Genomic DNA, 27,016 nt, shown 5'->3' on the forward strand with positions numbered 1-27,016 from the left:
GCCCACCTGGCCTAAGGCGAGGCGCGGCTACAGGGAAGCGGGCGGGGCGAGCTGGGCTGCCAATTAGGCCTCGCTTCCGGCCGCTGGCCCAGTCGCCATAGCAACAGGCGCAGGGCGGCTTGGGAGCCGTTAGGACTCCTGAGCCACGTAAGGGTCCAGGAGCTGCACGGTTGTCACTGTACACGGGGCTGGGGCCAAGACTAGATTAGAGCAGAAGCCTTGGTTTCAGAATGGAGCCAGCACAGAAAGACCGTAGAAGCGAGAAGAGAAAGACGTTACGACGAGTGATGGCCCTCAGAGGCTCCCGTAACACCTCTAAGCCTTGTGGGCTCACTTAGGCACCGCCCTGCTCCTAGCCCGCCCGGAAACAGCTTTGCCCCGCCCCACGTGGCACAACCCAAAAACTTCTCCCGCGGTCTGCAACGCTTTCCCGATGGCCCACTACAAGGAGGTGAATGTGTCTGGCTTCGAAGACTTCAGCCGGGCTGTGGAGCAGCACAAAGGCAAGACCATTTTCGCCTACTTTACCGGTTCTAAGGACGCCGAAGGGAAAAGCTGGTGCCCCGACTGCGTGCAGGGTGAGACTGGGATTCGAGGGCTGCTGTCCAGAGGAAGTGGCAGGAAGGCCGAGGCTATGGTCGGAGAGCTGGGTTGAAAAGAGGCAGAGGGAGTCTTGCTCCCGGATACCCGCAGGGCGATCTGAGCTGTTACCTTACTTCCTTTTCCAACCCTATTTTTCTCTCTTCTTGTCTTTCCCCGCCCCACCAAGAGTGCTCTATCATTTGACTCTTATAATCTTGGAATCTAATCCTTTAAAACTTTTCACTTCCCCAGTGTGATTCGTGTCTTACAGGAGAGGTGAGTTGGTCTCCTTTAGATGTCAGCAAATATTTATGCCTTTCGTTGTTCTAGGCGCTGTGGCGGGGAGACAAATCAGGGCTGAGATGTAGTCCTTACCCTTAAAGTGGCCCTCAAATCAGAGAACACATGATTTCTGTTAACCTCTTTAGTTAACTGCAGGTTAAAGTATAAGTTCTTAGCAACACTGAGGGGAGGGGAGAGGGACACTGTGTATCAGTGTCTGGTTGTAGAGTTAATGTGTCATTATTTTATATCAACTTTTTTTTTTTAAAGCTGAACCAGTCGTCCGAGAGGGATTGAAGCATGTTTGTGAAGGATGTGTGTTCATCTACTGCCAAGTAGGAGAAAAACCTTAGTAAGTGACAGAGTATACTCTTATTTCTGACATGCACTACTAGACTCTTGAAAACAAAAGTGGAAAGGGCCTCGGGACACAGGTTCTCCATTCTAAAGTACAGTTAGATGAGTCAAGAAGACGTTAAATACAAATTAAAATTTTGAATGTTCAGCCACTTGTATTAGGTAGGGATGGATAATAAGGTAAATTTGGCCTGGTGTTAGTTCAGAACTTGTCTTTAACATTTATTTTATATCTTAGTCACACTTTAAATGAAAACTTTTACACAGGGGAATAGATAAGTCACAGTCCTCAAGGTTTCTTAAATGTTTACAACAAAAACAATGATTACTAAAAGACTAAATGTAGGAATATACCAAATATTAAAATGTAAGAAACCAAGTAAATACTTTTCATGATCACTTTTTCTTTTCGAAAATAGTTGGAAAGATCCAAATAATGACTTCAGAAAAAACTTGAAAGTAACTGCAGTGCCTACACTACTTAAATATGGAACAGTGAGTACCTTTCTTTAATGTGTTAGGGCTACAATTCACCAACAAAACTTTTAACTTGTTGTAGATTCAAATTTAAAAGGTCTTGACATTTCATCCCAAACATCACATTGCTGTTCAGAGTATATCTGTCCATCCCCTATGGCCAATCCCAGTAAACTATTAATAATGCAAATATCTATAAATATTATCTTTTTCATGTTTTAAAAGCTATTCTTAGTTTAAAATTCTATAAGTACTGCTAAAGAAAGTTGGTTTACACATAATTTCTTAAAACACTGGCATCAGTGTTTCCCATTTAATTCATAATTCTGGTTGAAAAGAAGGGGTACCTACCTCCTCTAATTTAGTCATGGCCCTGTGATTCTAAATTAAAGAGTTGTGGGGAAGGAGGATAGTATTAGGCTTGCTGCCTCCTTAGTCTAAGTTTAGAGCCAAGTGAGTCATCTTAAAGCAAATATCTTAACTATTTCACAAAACTTGTTAAAACTGGTTGATAGTTTCTGAATGGTATAATTTCTCTAAGATTTGTGTCATTCCAACAGAACTGTCCTCTCCTAATAACATTTTTGTAGTTATGGGTTACAATGTTTTTCTCTTACAGCCTCAAAAACTAGTAGAATCTGAGTGTCTTCAGGCCAACCTCGTGGAGATGTTGTTCTCTGAAGATTAAGATCTGATGATGGCAATTGTGTACTGACTTCCTGATTTGCTCTAGTATAAAAGAAACTGCATACTTGCTTTGAATTCATGTTAGCAATAAATATGACATTTAAAAAATTGGTATATGTTTAAATAGAATTCTGTTAAAATGCTCATGAACCCTCAGTTTGTAATATGTGGATATCTTTAAAATATAGGTAAAATAAGTCTTCAAGAGTGGCAGTAATAGCACAAAGGAATGTATTATTGGAGGTAACAGAAATATCTGAAAGCCCCTAATATTGAGTAGACAGCTTCCAAATCTCCTTAAAGGAGTAAGGATCTTTTACTTTAAATTCCATGAAACAAAGAACTGTTATTCCTAAAACACCTTCTTTGGCTTTAGAATTTAGAACTTAACCACTGAAGGAAAGCACAGCACATCTAATCTAGCCTCTGCTTCATGCAGTTTTGCTTTACAACTGTTTAAATGTGCTTCACTTCTTCAGATGAGGCAGTGGCAGAGATCAGAGATTATATAACCTAGTGGTGGGAAGGAGTCCAGCCTGTGAGTCACAGATTACCAGTTACTAGCTGTGTAACTGTAAGCAAGTTAAACCTCAGTTTCTTCCTTTAAGAACAACTATTCTAAGAATAAAATGGGAATGCAACTAAGCACTTAACACAGTGCCTGGTTTGTGGTACCTGCCAAATGTTAGCTTTCCCAAAAGAGCACAAGTATTTGAGGCTCCTCTTTTAGTCTAAGGTCAAGAGTCCAATTAGTAGTTAACCACCAATCTTTCTACCATCACTAGGTCAGCAACATACCAATGATTCTTCCATAAAGCTCTTGCAAAGCAAGTAGTGATACAGGTATGTCATACTCTCCTGAAGAATTTAAGAAACTTTATGCAGTTCCTGCTCTCTGATTTAAAGAGGTCATTGACCCCATTCCTCTTATTTTATAGATAAGGGAGGTAGAAGGGCTGATCTGAGGGACAGTAGGTTCCAGATGGACTGCCTCAGGCCCCAGTGTACATTAAGAATATTGCTAGGCTGAATTTGGGATATTTGGTGACCCTCCCCTTGCTCCCTCCCCACTGCCTCCTTAAATAGGTCTAAAGCACATGTTTCTGTTCTTATTCAGTGGACTGTTAAAATACTAATAAAAACTTACAAATCCACAGGAAACTCAATGGTTTTGGTTAAACAAATAATCTATTAACAATAAAAAGTTAGTTGGATAAAAAGCACACTAAAGGTTCTAGGTGCTGCCACAATAAAGGTAGGTAGTAAGTATTTTGTTTTCACTGTACAAAAGCAATATATACATGTCTTAAGAGCCTGGTCTGGATCCAGCTTTTCATTTTCCTGATGTGTTATTTTGCTGCTGCTGCTCTGCCAGGGCTTGCTGAAGACGCATCCGCTTCCGGGAATAGTGCTGCCAGTGCAGAATTTGCTGCTCATCAATAAATTTCGCACATTGAGCATTCACCAGCTCCTTGCGGAAGTGTTCATATTGGAGTAGTTCTAACATGTGTAAACACTGAGGGTACCTGGGTTTAAGTTTATAAGTTAATAATTGACATAATTTAAGTCAATAATGCGAAATTCTAATTCATTTACTCAAAAATGATCTTATAGCCTACCACTTCTATAACATTAACTTAGTACACTTTTTTTTTTCCTGCTTAGGCAACAAACTAGTGATCAAAAGTCAGCATTAAGCAAAATTTCAAAAGTGAAAACCTTAAGTTCAGAAAGATTAAGTAACTTGCCCAAGACCACACAATAACTGGTCAGCAGAATCAACATTCAGGGACAAATAATGCTATTCTGGTGGTTTCCAAGGTGAGGAACATGAATTTTTAATTTTAGTAATTATGTGTTTAATTGATAACTTGGTTTTCCATCAATACTGATAAAAACTTTTAAAAGTGAGTCAATTTCAGAAGGAACTATGCACAAATATTGCACTTTAATTTTCCCTGGGGATGTACCAATTCTGAAATTTATGTGTATGCTAATATGCTAAGGCAGCAAATATGTAAGTAAATATACTGTGGATAAAGAAAGCCAAATTTCTGGCTATGAAAAAAGATAAAGGAGGAAAGCAAGAATAAACTCTGTTGTTGGGCTGAAACTGAAAACATCAATATGAACTTACTACTTTTAATACATATAGAAAGAGCTTTGTGTGCCGAAGGCCTAGAAACAATGACGCTGTGGTACCAATGAACACTTAGTGCCCATATCGTGGGTTTTAAATAGCATTTTCCAGGGTCCTTTTGAAAAATGGCTGATTTCAGGGCTAAGGCAGAGAAAGCACAAGATGAGCCTGGAATATTATGTAGTGGCAAAGAAAAGTGCTCAAAAAATTATCAGGATTTGGTCTAAAGCAGGGGTCCCCAACACCCGGGCCACGGACGGATACAGGTCCATAGACTGTTAGGTAGGAACCAGGCCACACAATAGGAAGTGAGCAGCGGGCTAGGAAGCAAAGCTTCATCTGTATTTGCAGCCGCTCCCCAGCGCTAGCATCGCCACCTCAGCTCCACCTCAGATCATCAGGCATTACATTCTCATAGGAGCACGGGCGCATCGCCACCTCAGCTCCACCTCAGATCATCAGGCATTACATTCTCATAGGAGCACGGGTCCCTGGTGCCAAAAAGGTTGGGGACTGCTGGGTCTAAAATACTCAAGAGTCAATTTGAAGGGGCTCCCAATGGCCATATCTGGAATCACTAGAGCAAGAAAATACATAATTATAAAAACAGAAAAAGGATCCAAGAGTCTATTGAAAAAACTTTTTAAATGAAGAGGAAAATCGGGAACAAGTGAATGTTCCCTACAACTGAATTCCAACTAATAAATGTAGAAAGAATGATAGAATTAGAAAATCACCATAGTAAAAATTCTTTGAAGCAAGTATCTTTGATAGATGCTAAAATTAGTGGGTAAAAGTATGATATGAAACTACATAGTCTCAAAGTATTTCCTCATAAGATACTGATGAAATACAAAAAATAGTAACTTCATATGGAGAAAACTGGCAGCCACCACCTCAACCATGATCAAAATTAACGTCACCAGTGGTGGGTAAATTGACTTCCTGTGAATCCTGATATACCTACAAGGATACAACATCACATCTGTGTCACCATCATAGAAAAAAGACTGATGAATTTAGATTAGACACAGGACATTAGTAAAACAGCTGGCACAATTTGAATGAGGTCTGTAGATTACATAAGTTTAGATAATATATTTTTTGATTTTGATCATTGTACTGTGGTTATATAATATGTCAACCTTTAAAACATCTGGGTAAAGAATATACAGGAATTCCCATTATTTTCCCAATCTGTTTTGTAAGTGAAATTATTTCAAATAGAAAACACAAAATTTAAATGAATCAATTAAAAAACATTAAATCATATAGGAAGTACACAAGAGTCAAAACTACAAGTGGGATACAAATGACTAAAGTTTGGAAAACAATTACTACAACAGTGGTTCTCAAGTTTGAATATGCACATGACTGACTTCTTAAAATGCAGATTCTGATTTAGTAGGTTTGGGGTAGGGCCTGAGTTCTGCATTTCTAACGAGCTCCCCGGTGATATCAACACTAATGGTCCGAGGACCACATTGCGTAACAGAGCCCAATACCATACTGTCCTTCCAAGATATTACAAGTTCTATCTACACTCCAAAGATACATAGTTGCTTCTAATTGTTAGTAGCTAAGCCTGCAATGCCCTAATCACACCTATCCTGGCTATTTCTTTTTCATGAGAGAATTGGTAATTTAAAAGATCTAGGTCTGAATACAAGCTCTTCCTTTCACCAGCTGGGTGGCTTTCAACAAGGTATTTAACCCCTCTAAAGGTTTAGTTCATTTGTAAAATAAGTTAATGTGAAAACCAAAAGAATGGTCTCAAGAAGCATTTAGTCAGTAACAAATTTAGACACAGTGATCATTTATCAAACTTGTAGAAGACAATGTTCAGAATACATTAAAGGACACAAAAAGGAATTATAAATATTCTGATAGGCTACAATTATAGTATTAATCAACAAGATGAGGTACAAAAGGAAAGTTCTGCATTTAGATTTTTAAGAAGTAAACAAGATATAAATGGAGAATTCAATAGTACTAATGAAAATAAGAACTGAAGGATTTTAGTTGGCATAAAGCTTCTAGCAAGTCAATAATGTGAATCCTTCCCCTCCCAGCCCTAACCCCCCTAAAAGGTAATGTAAACTTAAGTTGAACTAACAGAAATATAATGTCTATATGAAGAAAAAAGTGCTCTTTAGTCCACTGTACCCTTACATCTGAAGGCCTGTGTTTAGTTCTTTTTTTTTTTTTAAAGGCTTATTTATTTTTTTATCTCCTATAACACCTGGTATTCCTAGGTGGTCTCCCATGCAAGTACTAACCAGGACCAACCCTGCTTAGCTTCCAAGTTCAGACGAGATCGGGTGTGTTCAGGGTGGCATGGCTGTAGACCTGTGTTTAGTTCTCGGCTGAACAACATAAGGCACAATTACAAAATATCCAAAGGAGAGCATATGAGAAATAGCTGAAGGTAGTTGAGAAAAATAAATGTGAAAAAGACATTATAGTGCAGATACTGGCTGTTAGTAAAGCAAGTTAAATGGTAGAAAGTGTCTAGAAGAAGTAGCTGCTCCTCAGCTCTAGCCCGTCATTGATTTGTGAAAATGAAGACTTGGGGTCACCAGATGTTCCAGATTTCAAAAAGCAGCTAGAAATCTGATTATGTGAAAGTTTCCAATCTTCAAATGTTGGCAACTATTGAAATAACAAAAACCTTGTGCAGACTGAATGATATGCTCACAGGGGTTAATTCGCAATCTAACTTAAATGTCGGAAGGGTCCTTGCCTCAAGAGGGCATAGACTGGTTCTAGATTAATTCAGCGATAAAACTGGGACATGGATTAATGCTATAGGAAGGTGTATTATATCACAATATAAGGAAGAACTTTGTAACATCTAGCTAACAATCAAACTGGGTGTCCCTGAATAGAGCAACATGTGCTCACTGGAAACCTCTAGCCATAGATTACCATATCAGCAATGTTGTGTGTGAACGTGATAGTGTCTAAGACTCAAGACTCAATGTCCAATACTGTCTCTAAGTCTACATACATACTTGCTGCAATCTAATAAAAAAAGTCTTTTCTATGGATTATTAAATGAATAAGAGGTTGTTTATAAAGGGCCAGTTAGGGTGCAAAGAATCCTACAGACAGAATGATGTGGGCTTCAAGTATCACCTATTAGACACAGAAAAGCATATTGGATAAAGTACAAGTTTGAAACATTTTCCTCTCAAACTTGTATTTGTTTAGAAAAGAAAAAGACAAAAAGTTTCACTAATGCTTTTTTACTACCTAATTAAGACAAAGCATAAGTGTGAATTCGAAGACTTTTTACCATTAAAAAAAAGGTTTGTGATTATGCTTCTTGCAATGTAGTACCTCTTAAAATGACAGCATCTGTTGCACAACCTCAATTATTATATAATTATATACATTTTTCTAAATGAGCACAGTACTTGGCACATAGGAGGCCCTAAAAAAAAAAAAAAAAAAGACAGTAGCTATTAAGACTCAGGTAAGGTTTCTTACTCCAGAAAACCTTCCTTACAAGTACCCCTTCCTGCATTCTTTAATTTTCAGCCTATGGCTGTCTCTTTGCATTTATTGATAGGGGGTTCCTTCGAGTCAATAAACTAGATATGTTGAGTTATATAAGATCAGATTAAGATAGAGCCAAATCATATATAACTTTAGCTCAAGAAAAGAAACTATTTTATTCTGCATGCAATGGGAAGCCATTGAAAAGGTCTAAGAAAGTGACATGTTGTGATTTTACATTTTTAAGAAATCAATTTGGCTCTGTGTAGAAAATTATTTTGCTTTGTTTGGCTGATAAGGGTGGAAGAAGAGATAACCCATGAGTAGATTATTGCAATAATCCAAGTTAGAGATGAATGTGTCTTATACAGTGGTAGCAAATAAAAGAAATGAAGAGATTCAAAATGTATTTTTTTCAATGTGAAACTAAGAAGTCCATTAAATATCAGTGTTTTGGAGTATAATAAGGTATATACTTATTTAGGACTATAAAAATTAAACTTACTTTAGATACTTGGCATATTCTGGTTCTTTCCAGTAAAGCAAGTACTTAAGATAATTAACAAAAGCTTTGTCTTTGAAGTAACCTCTTTGGGCAAGAACTGAAAGGCATAAAAAAAAAAAAAAAATCTGTAGAGCAGACCAATCTTTGTACTGATTTGTGACTCCCAACATAAATAATTTACTTACATAACATCCCCACCACCAACACACACTGAATTAAAAAAACAAGTCCCAGTTTGCTCAATTATATAAGTGTAGAAGTAATTCCATTCAATTGAGAATGTATGAAAGTAGACACTTATGAATTGCAACTCTTCTGTCAAAAACTAACAGCCACTCAATTCAATGAGGTGCTCAACAACTTACAATTAAGGTAATTTGGGTTAGCTAAACACTGCACAAATTCCAATTCCAACTGAAACCGAAGTCGATTTCCAGCATCATCTAGGAGAAAAGACAGCAAAAATCATCCAAAATAAAGTTCAGTATATAATATTGATTTGTAGAAAGAAAAGAGCAGTAAAGACACCTAAAGCTGATACGCTTCCACATGAAGGGCAGGTGATCGTTGGCCTAAATTGAGTGTGGGAGGAGGTAAACCTTCCTTAGAAGGCTAATAAAAACAAAGCTCTGATTAAAAGAATTGTTAGAAGTTTCTACAAAGTTAAAGAGAAGTCATCAGATAGAAACACACAGCGGGGCAGGATGTTTACTCCTCGTGAGACACTATGTAGAAATTTTAAGTGATCACTGGAGTAAATGGTACTAACTGTGCAATTCACTATTTTAATTATACTTTACAACTGTTACGTGATTAAGTTAAGCAAAAACTACGTGAATGCTAAATCAATAAGGAAAGGTTTAGAATTCAAGCTGAAAAAGAGGCGGTGTGCAAGATCAGGGAGTGTGTGCATTATGTGAGAAGCGTCAGTGGCAGAAAAATGTACAGGTGTGTCGATGATACTTTAAACTTATACAAGTTCATTTGAGGCGCAAAAAACAAATCGAAAAGACCGATTTGAACTCTCAGTTTCGCTAGCGCCAGGAAGGCCGTGGGGTCGGTGTTTAACTAGCAAGTGAGGAAAAATGGCCTGCAAACATATCAGACTCTGAAAAGGCCAAACTACCTTCGCCTTTCCAGACGCTACGAGAGCCCTCACGCCTCCGGATCTGAACTCTAACCGGCCGGGAGTTAGACCTGCAAAGAGTCCCGGAGGAGGCGGGAGGAGGTGTCTGAGCTCGGACAGTTCTGTTTGCGAAGACTCGCGGCTCCCAGCGCTACTGACCTGTCTCCATAGCGACAGCCGCGGCCATCACCAGCAAAGACGTTAGGCCACCACCAGCCGAACACAGCAACTGCCGGAGCGGCGGAGGAGGTTCCGGAAGCCGCGACTCCGCCTTCCTGTCGCGAGGCAGTGTGGGATACGGGGGATGGCACAGCCAGGCGCGGGGGCGGAAGGTTCCGCCCATTCCCTGCCGGTCCCGGCTCATCCCCCGCTCCGCCTGCCCTGGCTCCAAAAGTCGAGGGCGTGGTGCTGGGGACCAAAAGCGCCTGGGGGCAGGGCCCAGTACTTGGAAGGAAGAATGTAATCCCCACGCGACCCCCATGCTTTCACGTCATCGTGTCTACCCTTTTGCCTGCGGTGACATAACGCGCCTCTGTAACATCATCCCTCACCCAGTGACGTAACCCAGAAGCAAGACTGTCGGGGAAGGTTGGGCTGTGGGGTCTCCTGAGACTTCTTTGGCCCCCGTACACCCGCAGAATGGCCTCACCCCTTCGAGGAAAGCCTGCTTCGCCCCAAGTGGAGACTGCTCGCCACAAGGAGAAGTCATCGATCCGCGTGGAGACCTCCTTCCACCGCGTGGAGACCTCCTCCCACCGTGTGGAGACTTCCTCCCGGCAAGTGCGCACATCTTCTCGGCAGGTGGAGACCTCCCAGAGCCGCAGTGAGGGGCCCTCGCTCTCCCCCTCTGGGAAGCGGCTTCCTCACGTCCTCGAGGTGTCCTCCAAGCACGTGGAAATCTCCTCGCAGTGCACAGAATCGTCCTCCCGCCACGTCAGGGCCTCATCTCTGCGGGTGGAGACGTCTCTACACCGCGTGGAGAGCCCGCTCCGGCAAGACAAGCCGGCAGCCCGCCAGAATGTAAAAATGGCCAGATGAAATGCTTCCCAAAGGCCACAAAAGGGTCATGGCCCTCAGCCAGGACTGAATTGCCTCCCTTTTGCAGCCATCCAGCTTCCGGGTGGACCAATCATCTCTGATTTCGTGGAAACAGCCCATAAATCAATGTAAGAAACAGCCAGGCTATGGCTTTGGAACTCAGTCAACATTTATTGACCATGCCACACCTTAGACACATCCTGCCTTTGACCCAGGCAACTATTTTGACTTGAAGCCAGCAAAAAAAGATTTCAGGCCCATGGTACTGTACAAATTTAGTTGATGGACAAAGAGGCTTTTTGATCCTATGAGCCAGGTGAGTTTGAGATTCGTAGTCCTTGAACAGCCTTCACTGCTTCAAACCTAGGGACAGGGAGCAAACAGTAGAATAATTATATACCTGCCAACAACCTGAGGAACAAGGAACAGAGTTTAATTAATTAATTAACCTTTGTTTATGTTTCAAAATAGTTATTTTCTTTATACTAAGCCCTGTACGTGGTATCCCCAGCCGCACACTTTTTAACATAGGTCAAATGTAGTTAAAAATGAAGATCAATAACATCAACAAGAATGTTCTTAGAAGGGAAACCTGACCTGATACTTGAGGAGATAGAGGGGAGAAATATTTATAGAGTTCCTACTCTATCTCAGATGATATTTTGGCACTTGGACAATGGCAGTGAACAAGGGAGACAGAGTCCCAGCTCTTGAAGAGCTCACACTCTGGTGAAGAGGCAGACAATAAATGGCAAGACAGTTTTCTATTGCGATTAGCATTATGAAGGAAATAAACAGGTAACATGATAGAGAATGTGCGTAAGGGGTTCTTTAGATAGAATGGTCAGGGATGGCTTTGCTGACGAAGCATTCTTTGAGCTGATATTTGTGTGGGTGAACAGTGGGCCATGCAAAGATCTGGGAAGAGTGCATGGCAGAGGGAACAGCAAGTGCTAAGATTGTATGGGAGCAAGCTTGGAATGTTCAGGGAACAGAAATAAGACCAGTGGGGCTGGAGCTTAATGAGGGAGAGCATGGTATGGAAGAGAGGATGTTAGAGAATAGGCAGGAGCCAATTCATGGAGGTCTTGGAAGCCACGGTAAGGAGCTTTGGTTTTATTCTAAGGTCAATGGGAAGACATTAGAGGGTTTTCAGCAGGGGAGTAACATAATGCGATTTATGTTTTTAAAATATCCTGGCTTCTGTGCGTAGGATGTAGGACAGTGGTTCTCAACTGGGGGCTGGTTTTATCCCCTTGAAATGTCTAGAGACAGTTTCATTTGTCACATTTGAAGGGTGGGGGAAGATTTAATACTGGCTTCTGGTAGCTGGGGACCAGGGATACTGCCAAACATCTTACAGTTCACAAGATAGCACCCCCCTGCCCCACCAAACAAAGAATTAGTTAGCCCCAAATGTCAGTAGTGTGAGAATGAGAAATCTTGATGTAGAGGACAAGACAGGAAACAAAAACTAGTTAGGAAGCTAATGCAGTGGTCCAGTAAGAAAGGATAGTGGCTCATACTAGGGAGGCAACTAGAAAATAGAGCTATAGAAAAGAAGGCAGATTAGAGATAGGTTCAGAGGCAGAGCTGACATGACTGATGGATATGGAGGTGAGAGAAGGAAGAATAAAAGAATCAAGGATAACTTCTAAGTTTTGGTTTGAGCAATTTGGTGTATGGTAGTATGGCCCAAATATTAGGGAGAGATCAGGTTTAAGAGGGAAAAATCAGTTCCGTTTTGACCATGTTGAGTTTGAGATGCCTGTACAATTAGAGACATTGGGTGGCAGTTGAATGCAAAAAGCTGGCTACCATAAGAGAAGTAAAGATTGGAAATATAAAATGTGGGGTTATCAGTACATAGATGGTATTTAAAGCCACAGGACTGAGTGACTATCGTCTGCCAGTCTGTTTCACTCATTTTGTGCTGCATGAATGAATTTGAAATCTTGTTCTTCAAGGAGCTTCAGCTGGCTGAACACCTCTTCCCTCCCTTTCATCCCCACAGAGCCTGGCTTAACATACCTTTTTCTTTGCCTGTAGTCCTTTGGTAGCCACCAGTAAGTGAGAATGCACTAAAATGTTAGAAACGTTTCAGAAAACTTGACTTTCACAGATAACTTTACACTGCTCCTGGGAAGGTCTTAAAACAAAGGTTCAAAAGTTCAAGGGATTTTTTTGCTTTTTTTGCGGGGAGAGGAGAGAGAGGTGCATGGATATTAATGTGTAGTCCTAGCCTCCTTATGGGATGGCTGAAGAACAACTGAATTGATCTATAACAGTGGTTCTCAACTGGGGGCAGTTTTGCCCCGCAAGGGACACTTGGCAATGTCTGGAGATGCTTTTGTAACTGTGGGGATTGGGTGCTACTGACATCTAGTGGGTAGAGCCCAGGGATGCTACTAAACATCCAACAATGCACAGGTTATCCCCAACCCAGCCCCTGACAACAAAGAATCACTGGGTCCAAAATGTCAATAGTACCAAGGTTGAAAACCCTGAAGGTTCTAGCAGCTTAAAAAGCGAAAGCATGGTCCATTTAAGGAAGCACCCTACTAAACATAGCAGAATTATGCTATGGGAGAGGTTTCGCAGTAGTGACCTGTGTCAAATATCAGGGCAGGAGCTCTCAGAGGCGAGGGATATGTTGATTTTTGAGGAGACCCTACATCTCTGTTTTCAATAATTTATGTGATAGTTACCCCAGAAGAAATCAGTCCCATCTAGCAGGATATAAATGACCTTGATTCTGTAGGACCTTCTTGTGAAGCAGAGTATTTGCTGTTTTCAGCCACTGTGCTAAGTCATTACTCACATTACTACAGTTAATTACAGGAGAGTGCACTGGATTGCCCAGTAGAATAGGAGCTCAGGCCAGGGGAATATTGTGAAACCCCAGAGGCTACGCTCATGCTTCTACCTCATACAATTTCTGCTATAAACTAATAATTAGACTGGAATTTTAGGCTTTGGTGAGCTTACTAATTCTTTTTAACATGACAGACTATGTGCATTACATAAAAACACTCTCTTAATCAGTGTTTTTTCAACGAACAGAATAGTTGCTTTCTTTAACAGAGTTCTTTGTTGTTGTTATTACAAAAGTGATATTTATTTCATGTAACAAATGAAATAATTCAGAGATGTGTAAAGAACAATTTAATAATTTGTCATCATTCTTTTCCATTCCCATCCTTTGGAAATAATGTTATCAACTTGGAGTATATCCTTCCAGACTTTTCTGCATTAATTGCTTCTATCCCCCTTCTTAGTATTACTTGTAAGACTGGTACTGTGAAAAAGTCAAACACTTGGTTTCTAGATGATTTATTCTCTTGGAAGGATACAAGATTCTGATAGCTTCTTTCTTTTTGTCATCCTTGTTTCATAAGAAGAGTTTTACTTATGTTTCTTCCTCCTAATTTCGTTTATCCATGTTTCAAAGCTGAAATCCACACAGAGCAAGAAAGTGTCAAAAAAGACAAGTGACATGAAGAAAAATATGTGACAAGATATTTGCTATACATACTGTTTTACACGTCAGATTCCACAGCTTTAAAATGATCCTATATATTAAAGAAGCTTGTATCTGTCATAATTTTTAATGTATTTGCTGCATATTATAAATGTCTGCTACTCATACCGTGCGTCAGCATCCTCCCCACATTGTCCACTCGTGGAAGCTCCAAAGGAGCACGGGTGCTGTTTTATCTGTGATATGGTATATAATGCTAAGTACATGTGTACAGTAAAGAGCAAAGAGCAGTGTCGTCCCTCCATTACCAACCAAGAAAGCCTTTAATGGCTCAATCTACTTATCTCTTGGATTTTTTAAGTTAGGAAATAACTGTTACTTGCCTTCAGTTGTTGCCAATCAGGTTAGTTTAAAAAATTAAATAAGTACAAGTCAGCACCTGCCATTTTCCTCTAGTCCATTCATTTACATATAAGCTGAGGCCAGCTTACAAAATTCAGCATATTTATTTACTGTATATTGTATTAAAAATACTTGAAATGAAAGAATGTAATTAATAGAATACCCAGATCATACAAGCCACAGGGAGAATTAATAGTTCAACCAATGAGGTATTTGGCACAAGTTCTTGTTTAGATCTCCCAGAACTCCTAGTCCTCCATCCTTGCTGTTACCCCAATCCCAGTACGGCTAGTGCAAGCCCTGGTACTTGACTCAGCCTATACGGGCTTCCACATGCTTATATGAGTTCCATATACTATTAAGCTGGAGAAAGAATTTACTGTTTAAAAACTTTTTTTTTTTTTCCAAAACAGTTGATCTTCATGGTACAGATAGAAAAACTGAAGTCCATAGAAGCCAAAAGTAACTTGCCAAGAGCAGCGGTTCTTGCAACCACTATTTACTGCCTCCTAGGATGGTTTCTTTTGATAGCCAAATAAAGGTAGGTATAGTGTCCTTAAGTTTAATTAATTTACAGTAAGCATAGTAGATAATACTAAAAATAGAAAAGGAAGAAAGTAACATTTATGTGCAGTTCTACAGAGCACTCTCCTGTAAGGCTCCAAAAACATCTCATTACTGTTCTGAAGCTCTGTTATTAGGTGCATAAACATTTAGCATCATCGTGTCTGCTTGATAAATTAGCCCCTTTATCATTATGAAATTACCTCCTGTAGCCCCACTAATATTCTTTGCTCTGAAATCTATTTTATTTGATATTAGTATAGCTGCTCCAGCTTTCTTTTGATTATGGTTAGGATGGTGTGCCTTTTTCCACCCTTTTACTTTCAACCTATTGGTGTCTTTATACTTAAATGGATTTGTTTTATTATATAGTTGGACCTTGGTTTTTTTTAATCCTAATAATTTCTGCTAACATGAGAATGTTTCGACCATTTATATTTCCTGTAATTATTGTTATGGTGGATTTAAATCTACCATCTAACTGTTTTCTATTTGTACTCTCTGGTTATTATTCCTCTTTTTTTCTTTTTTCTTTTGTATTTAATATTTTTAATTACTCCATTTCATCTCCTTTGTTAGCTTATTTACTCTTTCTGTTTTATTTTAGTTTCATTTGGGTTTATATAATCCATTTTTAATTTATCATATTCTACCTTTGCATGATGATGTACTACTTGATACATAGTGTAAGAACCTTACAAGAGTATACTTTCATTTTTCCTGGCCTTTTTGCTATCATTGTCATACGTTTTACTTGTACACGTGTTATAAACCCCACAGTACACTGTTAGCATATTTGTTTTAAACAGTTAATTGGTTTTTTAAGAAATATAAATAATTACTTTAAAAGTCATTTGTATTTATTCACATAGTTAGCATTTTGGTGCTCTTCATTTCCTTGTGTAGATCAGCTTTCCATCTGGCAGCATTTTCCTTCTACTTAAAAGACTTCTTTAATCATTTCTTCTAACAGAGGTTTGCTGATGATGAAGTCTTTCAATTTTTATATGTCCAGTAAAGTCTTGATTTTGCCCTCATTTTTGATACATATCTTTTTTCTGGGTAAAGAATTCTTATTTTCTTTTTCTTCCAGTACTTTAAAAGTGTTATTTCACTGCTTTCTGACTTGCATTATTTCCAAGGAGAAATCTTACTCTATCCTAATCTTTGTTCCTCTGTACAAGGGCTTCTCTATGACTTCTTTCAATATGTCTCTTTATCATTAGTTTTAGCAATTGGATTATAATGTGCTTTTATGTAGCATAAAAGCATATATTTCTTGAGGTTCATTGTGTTTTTTGGATCTGTAGTTTTATAGTTTTCATCAAGTTTGGAAATTGTTTCTTATTTCATGAAATAATTTTTCTGCCACACTATCTTCATGGAGTGGAATTAAAAGTATATTAGGCCACTTGATGCTGTCCCTCAGTTCACTGATCCTGTTCTTTTTCTTTCTTTTCTTTCTTTCTTTTTTTTACTTCCTCTCTATATTTCACTGCTACCCAATGTCTCTATTGCTATGTCTTCAAATTCACTAATCTCTCATCTGCAGTATTTAATCTGTCATGAATACCATCTAGCGTTTTTGTTTTTGGTTTGGTTTGGTTTGGTTTGGTTTTTATCTCAGTCGTCTCTCATTTGGGTCAATTTGGGTCTTTTTCATATCTTCCATATATAAAGAAATTCTTCCATATTTTTTTTATATCTTTCTGACATGTTCAACTTTTTCTCTAGTTTCTTGAATACATGCAATGTAGTTATGATAACTATTTTAATTTTTATCTACTAATTCTGTCATCTGTGTTATTTCTGGTTTAGTTTCCATTAATTGATGTTTTTCCTCATTATGGGCTGTATTTTCCTGCTGCTTTGCATGCCTGGTAATTTTTGTTGGCATGCCAGACATTGTGATTTTATCTTGTGTGTTAGCTGTTTTCGTATTCTTATAAACATTCTTGAGCTTTGTTCTAGGACACATTTAAATTATTTGGAAATAATTTTATCCTTTTCAAGACTTGCTTTTAAACTTTGTTCAGTGAGTCCAGAGTAGTGTTAAATTAAAGGTTAATTTTTTCCCACTACTGAGGCAAAACCCTCCTGAGTACTCTGATACTCCCTGAATTATGAGGTTTTCCATCCCAACTGGTAGAAACAAGCATGATTCTCAGCATTATGTGAGCTTTAGGAGTGTTCCCTCTCCTTTCAGGTGTTTCTTTTCCTGCCCTCACATGCACATGATAATCAGTACTCAGCTGAATATTCAAGGGGAACTTTGCTCATCTCTAGTTCTCTCTCTATGCAGGTTTCTCATTTTTAACACTTCGCCCTGCAAATTCTAGCTGCCTTGAACTCTCCAGACTCCTAGCTCTGTTTTCTCAGCTCAGGGAAACTGCCAAGTTCTGACAGGATTCCTCCTTCCTACACTGCAGACTCAAAGCTGCCTTCAGGCATTAAGCTAGGGCAATTGTAGGGTTCGCCTTTGTCTTTTTTTTTTTTTTTTTTTTTAAGTTATCTCAGACAGGATGGCAAATTTGATTCCTGTTACTTCACCTTGGCAGGAAGCTGCCTCATTAATTAATGTTTCACTGGACATTAATTTTACAATTTAGTCTTTGGATAACTGAATATTCAGATGGGCGTGTGTCTGAATGTGTGGAATTACCATAGCCCAGAGATGGATAGTGTAATAACTGTCTCCCAGAAAGGGATACTTGTGTCCTTGTTTTTGAGGAGATTGTAATAGCATCTTTCTCTCTGTGAAGAATAGTTGTGTTATGTTAGAAACGACATTTTTTTCTTTTGGTATGGAAGTTTGTTAGCCAATATTATGGGCTGTAGCAGTTATGTTTTTGTCCCTTGACTCCAGATTCTTCTTCTACATTCCACTTTGTGGCTGAGGCTGTAATTTCACAAACCACATTTCTGCTTTGCTACCTGGCCCCATGCTGCACTCTGCCAATAAGGTGTACTAGAGGGAGCCTTCTGGGCTGGAGAAGGAGGGAGGTACTTCTTCATGTCTACTTTCTGTAGGCTTCCTGCTCATGGTTCATGTGAGCATCCCACCAGCACACTTCACCCCGGTTGCAGTAGGGCCTTCTCTTAGCAGGAGCTGCATCCACTTGGCAATTTTCTGATATTTGAAGAACCAGCTTTATTGTACCCCACTTCAGAACACCAGTGCCAGCTCACTAATACCCCTTCTCAGAGGTGTGAGTTTCAGCTCTAAGGGGTTCCTCCTCTAAGTTTCTCAGTTTTAATAATTCCATTCTCTTTCTTTTACTGTCTATAAGTGAGGTAGAACATCTTTCTATTTGCTTATTATCTTCCTTTTCTGAGATTACCTGTTTGTATCCTTTGCTCATTTTTCTTTTGTCATTTTCTTCTTGATGTTTATGAGTCCTTTAAATGTTCTAAATACAAATTCTCATTTGCATTGCAAGCGTATTCTCAAAGTTTGTAACGTGCTCCCTTTTTTAAATTTTAATTACTTTTTAGGTTTCAAAAGACAGTTACTCAACTCCTGCCATGTTCCAGATACTCAGGGAAAGTAAGCACTCTTTGACCTGACTTTTTTCACTGGTTTTATTTTATGATGGTAGCACTGTGTTTCCATCTTAATAGACTAATACGCCAGGAGTGCTATTTTGATGGTTTTTAAGCTTCCAGTCAAAACCATTAAAGACAAATAAATTTACTGGGTCTCAGTCAGCATTTTTAAAAATGAAATAGAATGGAACAGAAAATATCAGAGTGCATCACACCATCAAGGAATGAATGGAGAGGACAGAAAAAGCTTCAGGCAATTTAGTATAACTCAGTGTTAAAGTTTAAATTACAATCTCATGGCAAGGGAATGGGCTTCTACCTGGACAATTCAACAAGTATCTGTTGGTAAGGACAATGAAGAGGAAAAGAGAATGGTTAGATAACCATTGTTAGACTGGATATGAGGGGGAAAAGTTCTGGTTAAGGATTATTAGATTTATTGAAAGATAGCTAAAGGCCGTTGGGCCCCTCCCAAAGTTGATATTAGCTGAGTTCATAGATAACTGGTTTCACAGAGGTCTTATCTCATCAAAATTTATCAGAAAATTGCTCAAGCATTTTATCAGAAATATAGTTAATTCTCAAGGACAAGTTTGTGGATTATATTCCCTAAATGTCCCTGACCCAGACCAAGTATGGGACAATATTTTCTTCTACAGTATAAAAGTATGTTTTAGGAACATACTTTTGTTTCAGTACATACATACTCTAGCTTGATGTAAACTTTATTTTTTTATTGTGAACCACTGTCAAAGAGTTTTGAAAAATGTACTGTATTTTAGAGCTGAGATCTGATCAAGGCTTGGGGAATTTCAGAGGTCTTGAAACCTCCCCTTGTCTACATGAAACCTCTCTATCTTTGCAAACATGTAGGGGAGATTCTCCTGGATGTCTTCACATCATAAACTTCATATCTGTTAGATTCAGAGGGCTGATCAGAGCTTTGTCCATCTTAGAGCCAGGTCTCCTTTTTGTCTGATAATGAGATTTCATTTGGAAAAGAGACTCAATGCTAAAATAAAATCTTTGAAATTCATCAATCTAGTCTAATCCCTTTGTTTTATTTAATGAGGAAACTGAGGCTCAGACTGTTAACAGCTTGTCAGTCACGCGGCTTTTAACCCACCTGAAATGGCACTGCTCTCACCAGTCTACCAAAATAACAAAGATTTCACCACTGGAAACTCATGCATTTAGTTGTCAGTGGCCTGAAAACATTCCCCCAGGAGAGAGGGTTTAAGTAATAAAATTGCACTTTAGTGTGTCTTCATTGATCAGATTCTTTTACCAGATCCAGAGCCACTTCAGCCATTAGGGACAACAGGCTATAAATGTAGGGCCTGTGAGCTTTTTTTAAGGGCCTGCAAAAATGGTTGAAGCTTATAAAATTCATTGGCTTCAAAATGCAAAAAGAAAAAAACAAAATTGAAATTAGTCAGTGCCAACATGGACAAATTGTGATATTCATGATATGATATGGATCAGGATCTCCAAAAATAACGCTGTCTAAGGCCTACGAAAGTCTTAAAATGGCTCTGCCAAAATAACTATAAACTGATCTCTGGGCTATGGCGAGATTTTGGGGTTGGGCTTCCCTCCAGCAGTGGTAAGAATGATAGACTTAGCATAGCATTTGGCCAGGGGCAGCCTTGATGTAAATCTCCTTTGTTTCCCTTTTTCCCTCCTGTGACCAGACAACACATTTTTTCCCATTGACTGAGAAATTAGACCTCAGATAAGTTAATTCATATCTCTAGACCTCACTGCCCCTACTGTAAAATGAAATGTTTGAACTAATCTCTAGATCTGTGATTCCTAAAGTGAGGAATGCAGACACTGCTGTTGTGCAAGATGATTTTAGGAGGTATGGAAATATTTTTTATTTTGATAGTTAAATATTTATTCAGTATGTATTGGGAAAATATACAGCTAGTCCTCAAATTTATAATTTCACCAATATTTTACTTAGGCTATAGTGGGCGTTTAAAAATGTTTTAGTGAATTGATTTAAATAAAAATTAAAAATTGGCCTTTAATGTGACCAAATGTTTGAAAGTGATATGATATACACTGAATGAAGTTCGGGAAACTAGAGTACTAATTTAGTAAATTAAATTAATGTTTTGTGAACTCCAGAAAAAAAACCTGGGGCTGTGACATCAATTCAGTGGATTGCAATCAGAATTTTTTTATTAACAAAATAAGGTAGAAAAATATAGAATATTTTAGAGTTTACACACATAGTAAAGGTAGGAGTTGCTTTGTGAAACCTTTGTGTATAGTCACAGTGTGAAATATATTAACACTAGGAGTCACTGTCAAAAAAGTTGGAAAAAGTATATGTCTGAGGTTTCCCATTTACAGGGCCCCCTGAGTCAGTAACCATCTTTAAATTCGTGCCATGACAGACAGTGGACGGCAGGGGTCAGAAAATCCCTACACAACAGAAAAGACTGATCCTTGGATGAGCAGAAACCTAGCTAGGGGGAGTGCCAAGCAGGACAGAGGCCTGAGATCAGGCCTAAAATGACAGTTGTTAACGGAAAATCCAGTTCTTTTGCCTACGGGAGTGACAGCTTTTAAGAGAGAAGCACTTTCCAGATGGCTTTGCTGTAGCTACTTTCCATTCTCCATCCCCAGATTGGATTCTTGACTCTGGACTTTCAAAACACCCTTGGGATGCTTCAGGTGTCTTGTTTTTCTCAGACCAACATTCTATGATTCAGGATTGGGCCCTAACCATGTTCATCTTGGGAAATCAAAGCATCTTCATGTGATATGCCCTCATTGATTTAGGGGAGACTCTTGTGTTTCACAGTCCCTTCCAGAAGGAGCTTTGATATCTGAGAGCAGTGAACCTGCATTGAGCACCCACTCTCCCCTGGACACTGTTCAAAGCACTCCACATGTTCTAACTCACACATTCCTCACAGCTAGGTGAGATAGGTCAGGACTCTACTGCAGAGTGGAGGTAAGTGACTTACCCAAGGATGCCAGCTAGGAAGAAGTGGAGCTAGGATACAAACCTAGGCTGGCTCTCAACCACTAGCTTCTGCTAGTATGAGAGGAATAGATGTCTATTTCTCTAGTAGTGTATCTATTTCAAAGAATAGTGAGGGTGCATTGTGTTCAGGAGAAATCTTGGAGGACCATCAGAAGAGCAGGGGATGTTCAAGCCCATGATAGGAGGACAAAGTGGGCACCACTTCCTTCTGCCATCTGAAGGGCCGTTTTTGTCAGAAGAAGCCTCAAGAGTAGAACTAGAATCAGAGGGTAAAAACCTACATGGGGATGCATTTGGGCCCAATAGCAGGAAGAATTTTTTAAATTTATTATAAGATCTACAAACATAGAATGCCTAGCCCCATTGAAATCCCAACTCTATGCCACATCTGTGTCAGATCTCCAAGGAAAGCTTTCTAACAGTTGAGCCAGTCTCATGATGGACTAGGCTGCCTGCCTGCCACACAGTGGTGAACACTGCCTTCCTGAGCAAGAACAGATGGAAACTGGACAACCACTTGGGAAGAGATGTGTGCAAAGTCCCAGGAAGCCTGAGATTTGAGCAGGGGGAGAAGAAGAAAGAAGTGAGAGGTCCATGAGACACCTCTCCCACTCCTGTTCCCTTGCCTAAGTCAACAAAACGTTTCATCTTCCTTGTTCTCAAACTGGAGTCCCTTTTCCTCACCCCACCCCGCACCACTCCTAAGCTATATTTCATCTTATTTTATTCTCTCCCAGACTTCCTCAAAAAGCTGTCGGTACTCACTGCTTAAACTTCCCCATCCTGGTAGTCTTTTCCTACCCTTGCAGCCTAGCTGCACCAAATCTGTCCTTCCCACTATCTCTTCCTGCTATTCCCAGTGTCAAATCCAGTGGCTTCTCTTCAATCTCTATCTTCCCTGACCCTTCTGTAGTATTTGACACTGAGAACCATCCCCTCCTTGAAATTTCCTCCTCCATTGGATGTCCATGAGCCTGCATGCCCTGGCCCAGTCTCCTTTCACTATGTCCTCTCCTCCTCCCAAATCCTGCGAATGTTAGTGGTCCCCAGAATTATTTCCCCACCTCCTTTTCTTATTTTGTACACTGTACCCCAGCACTCACAGTGCCAACTGCTGCCTAAATGCTGATGTCCCTCCCACTTAGACCTCCCTCCTGAGCACCAGACCTTCCTGGCCTGGACATCTTTTCTTTCATGGCCTAGATTCATCTTCTATTCAAAGCATCCAAAACTGGCCCATGTGCCTCTTGTCCCCTACTCCCCACCATAACTTTGGCCATATTCCCTCACACTTCCACCTGCTGTTTCTCAGTGAATAATACTGTCTGCTCACTTGCCTGGTAGGAATAGCCATTATCTTTTACTTCTTTCTCACAATTACTACCCGCTATAGAAGTTGGTCCAATGGGTCTATGTGCTTTGTCTTTTGAAACCAGCCTATGCCTCTTGCCCTAGTTGAGAGTCTTATTATCTCTCTGCCTGGTCTCCTTTCCTGTCTTCTGATCCATGTCCAAAACGCTACTAAAATTAAATTCCTCAAACGTTTCACTATTTCCTTCTCCCTTCCTCAAGCATTTTAGTGCTTCTGCACCTCCTACACTACTCCTAGCCTGGCTCTTAATTCTCTGGCATCATTTTCCACAAGGCCCCTCCAGGCACTGCTCCAGCCCACATCCTACTCGTGCTCACTCTTGAATAGCACACTTTCTGTGACCTGATTTCATGTTATGCTGGGACTCCAACTCTACTCCCTGGAGGAACAGGCGGAAGAGAGCATAGAAATGGGTGAAACCAAAGAAGCTGGAGGATCTAGTCTTCTGTGAGAATGGCACACCAGGTGTGACTTGTCCATTGTCCTCATCTGATCCAGTGGGTACTTCTGGTTGAGGGTGTGGCCCAGTCAAGCATATTAGTGTGCAGGGCCTGGATCTAGTCCTGAAACCTTTAACTCAAGGCAAGAACCTGGCTGCGATGCAAGACATCCTGTAATTTCCTGGAACCCAGGAGCCAGCGTCATGACCAGGCCTGGCTTTCTGCCACCTCTCTGCTCTCATACCCTACCACTGACCCACCACCGACTCCTTTTCCACCTTGCTGGCCTTCATGCTAATCCTTAAATATGCCAAATTAATTCTTGCCTCAGGGCCTTTGCACTTTCCATGTATGCTGCCTAGAATGTTCTTCCCCAGATTTTAATGGTTTGCCTCTTCACATCATTTAGGTGTTAAATCAGATATTGATTTTTACTGATTAGATACCCCCTCCCCCTCTCCCACCTTCATCACCCTTATCCCCTAACCTTTATTTTCTATTTCTTTAGTGTGAATTTATTTTATTTGTCACTTGTCTATTGTCCATTTTCCCCACTGGAAGGGCAAGGACTTTGCTTGTTTGTCACTATATCCCCCAAAACTTGTAGTAATACCTAGCACAGAGCAGGCGTGCAATAAGTGTTTGTGGTGTAAGCAAATGAAGAAATGAATAAATTGACAAGGTGAGTTTTTAGAACCCTCAACAATTTGGACTCAGACTCAGACTGGCACTGCACTCTCTGCATCAGTCCAGGCAGAACTGGCTGGCACAGAGCCCAAGTCATTGGCAGGCCCATGGGTGAAAAGCTGGGGGAAGCCGAGGTGGACTCCAGTGCTTGCCCCTGGCCCTCTGATGTTTCTTCTGTCAGGTAGAATCCTTCTCCATTTTTACCTCCCCAAGGAGCCTTGCCCGGTCCTCCACCCCAACCTGAGCCCACTTCCTGGATGTTCTCACTCCCCCACACTGCAGCCTCTTTTCACAGCACTCATGTGATCACTCCTTGAATTTTTCTTCCTTGTTTACTCCTGTCTCTCCCATGAAATTCAAAGCACATCAAGAGGAGGGACTATGATAAAGCCTCTTTGTGTCCAGTAACTATGGACCAAATGAACAAGATTAAGTTTGTCTGGACACAGGCATGGTCACTGAATGTTCTCAGTCCCTGTAAGGCAGGGCATCCTCTGGCAGTAAGCAGGGCAGGCACAAGGGACATAGTTTCTCTGGAGCATCATTAAGGGCACTTTGGAAAGCCAGACAGGCTTTGAATAAAGACAGAATTGTTTGGTGACACATGTTCATTCATATACTATGTGATCTTTTTCCTTTATCCTTTATCCTTTTCATTCACCCACAATTTACTGAGTTCTCACTGCCAGATTCTGTGATGACCACTAGGAGTGAGGGGAAGACATAGAACTGGATGATTCGAGTTCAGAATCAGATCTGTGCCTCCTGTTGAGGCAGGCCAGCAGGAGTGACCCCACGATTCTTCCTCCCTTTGCCTTCAGTCTGTTCTAAGTTGTCTTTACCCTGTGATGCTCCAGATGGGAGTCCAGATTTCAGCTGGCTTAAACATATTGCTGTGCTTGCAAATAGCAAGACACTTCACAGCCTAAAAAAACCATGTTACCTCTTTTCTTAAATGAGGACCTAATTCTACCATATCTGTTCAGTTTGGCTCCTTGAGGTATGACATTGGAGTGACTCAGTGGACATCATCCAGACTCTCTGGGGCTGCCATCATGAGCTGGCCAGGTGGGCAGGCTCAGCTGAGACTGTCTCTCCTCTAGTCTGAGGTCTGTGGATTAGGCTTCTTGGTTAGAGTTCCAGACAGGGAGTGGCAGGGAAGACAGGAGAGTCTGTATGGCTACAGGAGTCAAGGATCACCGTTCACCCATGAGGGTGGGGCTGCCTTGGCATCCAGACAGCTACTTTATGTAATTATTAATTTTCATAAATAGTTTTGTTTTGTGCTCATTTACACATATCATAAAGATCTTTAAATGTTATTTAGTCTTCATATTCTCTATTTAAAGAAATATTCATGGTGCCATACTGTAGCATGTTGGACATAACATAGCACTACATTCATCATCTTTTACGTACAAACCTGTCATTTATCTGTTAAATTATTTCTTTGCAACACATTCCCAGGAATGGAATTACCGTGTAAAAAGAGATGAACATTTTAATAGCACTGGAGCCGTATTGCCCAATTTCTTCCCTAAAAAGTTGAGCTAATTTACAGGGCCACTGACAGTGTGTTTAAGCTGGTTTTGCCACAACCTCAGCAACGTGAGATGTTATCATTTTGTTAATGCATGCTAATTTAGTAGGTGTAAAGGGAAGGAGGTGGTGGTGCAGGATGGCAGCAACTACCTACGAGCAGCTGAAGCTTGTGAATTGAGGATTCTGGGAAACATGACAGAGTGAGAGATGTCCTCAGATCTCTCCCCTTGAAACAACAATAAGCCGAACATCTAAAACTGAACAAAAAACATACAAACTGCACACCAGCACGTCTAAACGTGGGATCTGCGCATAAGTATTACCACAGATCAGAACCCTGGGTGTTGTCAGGCAGCGGACAGGGAGAAATAAGGAAGCTGCCTCTCGCACTGCCGGAGCTCCTTTCAGGAGGAGGGGAAGGGGTGAAGGTGTGGCGACTTCCCTGAACAACCCTGCCTGGAAGAGCTAGGACTTCTACGCAGCTATTGGCAAGGCCCAGTCATCAGGGCAGAAAGCAGAGAAGCAGGATAGGACCACAGAGGAACAACAGTTGTTTTTTACCAGTCCCGGTTGCAAAACTGAGGCTGAGCTGCAGCCTCTAACCCCTGACCCAGAGGACCCCTCCCCCATACCCTCTGAGACCAAACACCACAGATCCCCAGGGAATCTGAGCAAACACTACCGAAACTGTTTGCTAACACTGACAGAGACTGAAACTGAGAGTAGCGAGTGTGATTAGATTTCTATGAGAAAATTAAAAAAAAAAAACCCATTATTTAGGCTGTATCAAAGCAGGGATCCAAGAGGCTTAGATGCCACCTACTGGAAACCAAAAGAAAAGTGCCTTCTTTGTAGCAGGCTAAAGAGAGACCTCTATATAATAAATCTTTTTTCTGGAAAAACAGCAGAATGCACTTCCATTAATGCCCAGGTGGAGAAATAGTCCATTAAACACCACAAACAACCAAGGTGACAAGGCATCTCAGAAAGAAAGAGAAAAACCTCCAGAAAATAAACTTACAGACATAGAAATGTGCGACTTAAATGACAGAGAATTTAGGATGGTACTTCTGAAAAAACTCAGTGAGTTCCGAAACGAGTCACATCAACAATTTCAGGAATTGAAAAAACAACTAGATGAGCAGAGCAAGGAGATTGAAACCCTCAAGAAGAACAGAATAGATCTTCTGGAGATTAAAAAAACACACACTGCAAGAGTTGAAAAATGAAATCGTAAGCTTGGGAAATAGAATCAACCAAATGGAGGAAAGGATCAGTGATAT

The 27,016-nt window shown here is 40.3% G+C and overlaps 4 protein-coding genes and 1 pseudogene across 17 annotated transcripts in view; 2 read left to right on the top strand and 3 right to left on the bottom strand.

Moving 5' to 3' along the window:
• KIAA0753 (KIAA0753 ortholog) overlaps positions 1-8,976 on the bottom strand; it is a 68,520-nt gene extending 59,544 nt beyond the window's left edge. For 2 of the 6 annotated variants that reach the window (XM_011359766.2, XM_011359765.2), the window contains exon 1: positions 7-29. The gene's annotated coding sequence lies outside the window, so the exon portion shown is untranslated. Of the gene's footprint in view, positions 1-6; positions 122-8,531; positions 8,629-8,896 lie in introns of those variants that run through there. The other 4 variants (XM_023530429.1, XM_023530428.1, XM_011359761.2 and 1 more) reach the window with 4 other exon arrangements.
• On the top strand, positions 270-2,497 carry TXNDC17 (thioredoxin domain containing 17). The gene is made up of 4 exons (XM_011359769.2): positions 270-578; positions 1,135-1,216; positions 1,641-1,716; positions 2,318-2,497. Exons 1-4 carry the CDS (start codon positions 434-436, stop codon positions 2,384-2,386), a joined length of 372 nt encoding a protein of 123 aa, XP_011358071.1. The 5' UTR covers positions 270-433; the 3' UTR covers positions 2,387-2,497.
• On the bottom strand, positions 2,683-9,932 carry MED31 (mediator complex subunit 31). The gene is made up of 4 exons (XM_011359768.2): positions 9,817-9,932; positions 8,897-8,974; positions 8,532-8,628; positions 2,683-3,911 (listed from the first exon to the last, which is right to left on the bottom strand). The coding sequence occupies exons 1-4, from the start codon at positions 9,842-9,844 to the stop codon at positions 3,719-3,721; spliced, it is 396 nt and encodes a 131-aa protein (XP_011358070.1). The 5' UTR covers positions 9,845-9,932; the 3' UTR covers positions 2,683-3,718.
• On the bottom strand, positions 6,756-6,874 carry LOC111739542 (annotated as a pseudogene).
• A 56-nt stretch (positions 9,933-9,988) lies between the features above and the next one.
• Positions 9,989-27,016, top strand: part of CUNH17orf100 (chromosome unknown C17orf100 homolog) — a 41,189-nt gene continuing 24,161 nt past the window's right edge. For 3 of the 9 annotated variants that reach the window (XM_023530439.1, XM_023530434.1, XM_023530433.1), the window contains exons 1-2: positions 9,989-11,011; positions 14,992-15,119. In XM_023530439.1, the coding sequence (XP_023386207.1) occupies positions 10,297-10,695 (399 nt within the window). In that variant the 5' untranslated portion in view covers positions 9,989-10,296 and the 3' untranslated portion in view covers positions 10,696-11,011; positions 14,992-15,119. Of the gene's footprint in view, positions 11,012-14,991; positions 19,725-25,837; positions 26,295-26,638; positions 26,671-27,016 lie in introns of those variants that run through there. The other 6 variants (XM_023530437.1, XM_023530435.1, XM_023530436.1 and 3 more) reach the window with 6 other exon arrangements.

The sequence above is a fragment of the Pteropus vampyrus genome, unplaced genomic scaffold (assembly GCF_000151845.1).
Source record: "Pteropus vampyrus isolate Shadow unplaced genomic scaffold, Pvam_2.0 Scaffold50, whole genome shotgun sequence".
Classification (NCBI taxonomy): domain Eukaryota; kingdom Metazoa; phylum Chordata; class Mammalia; order Chiroptera; family Pteropodidae; genus Pteropus; species Pteropus vampyrus.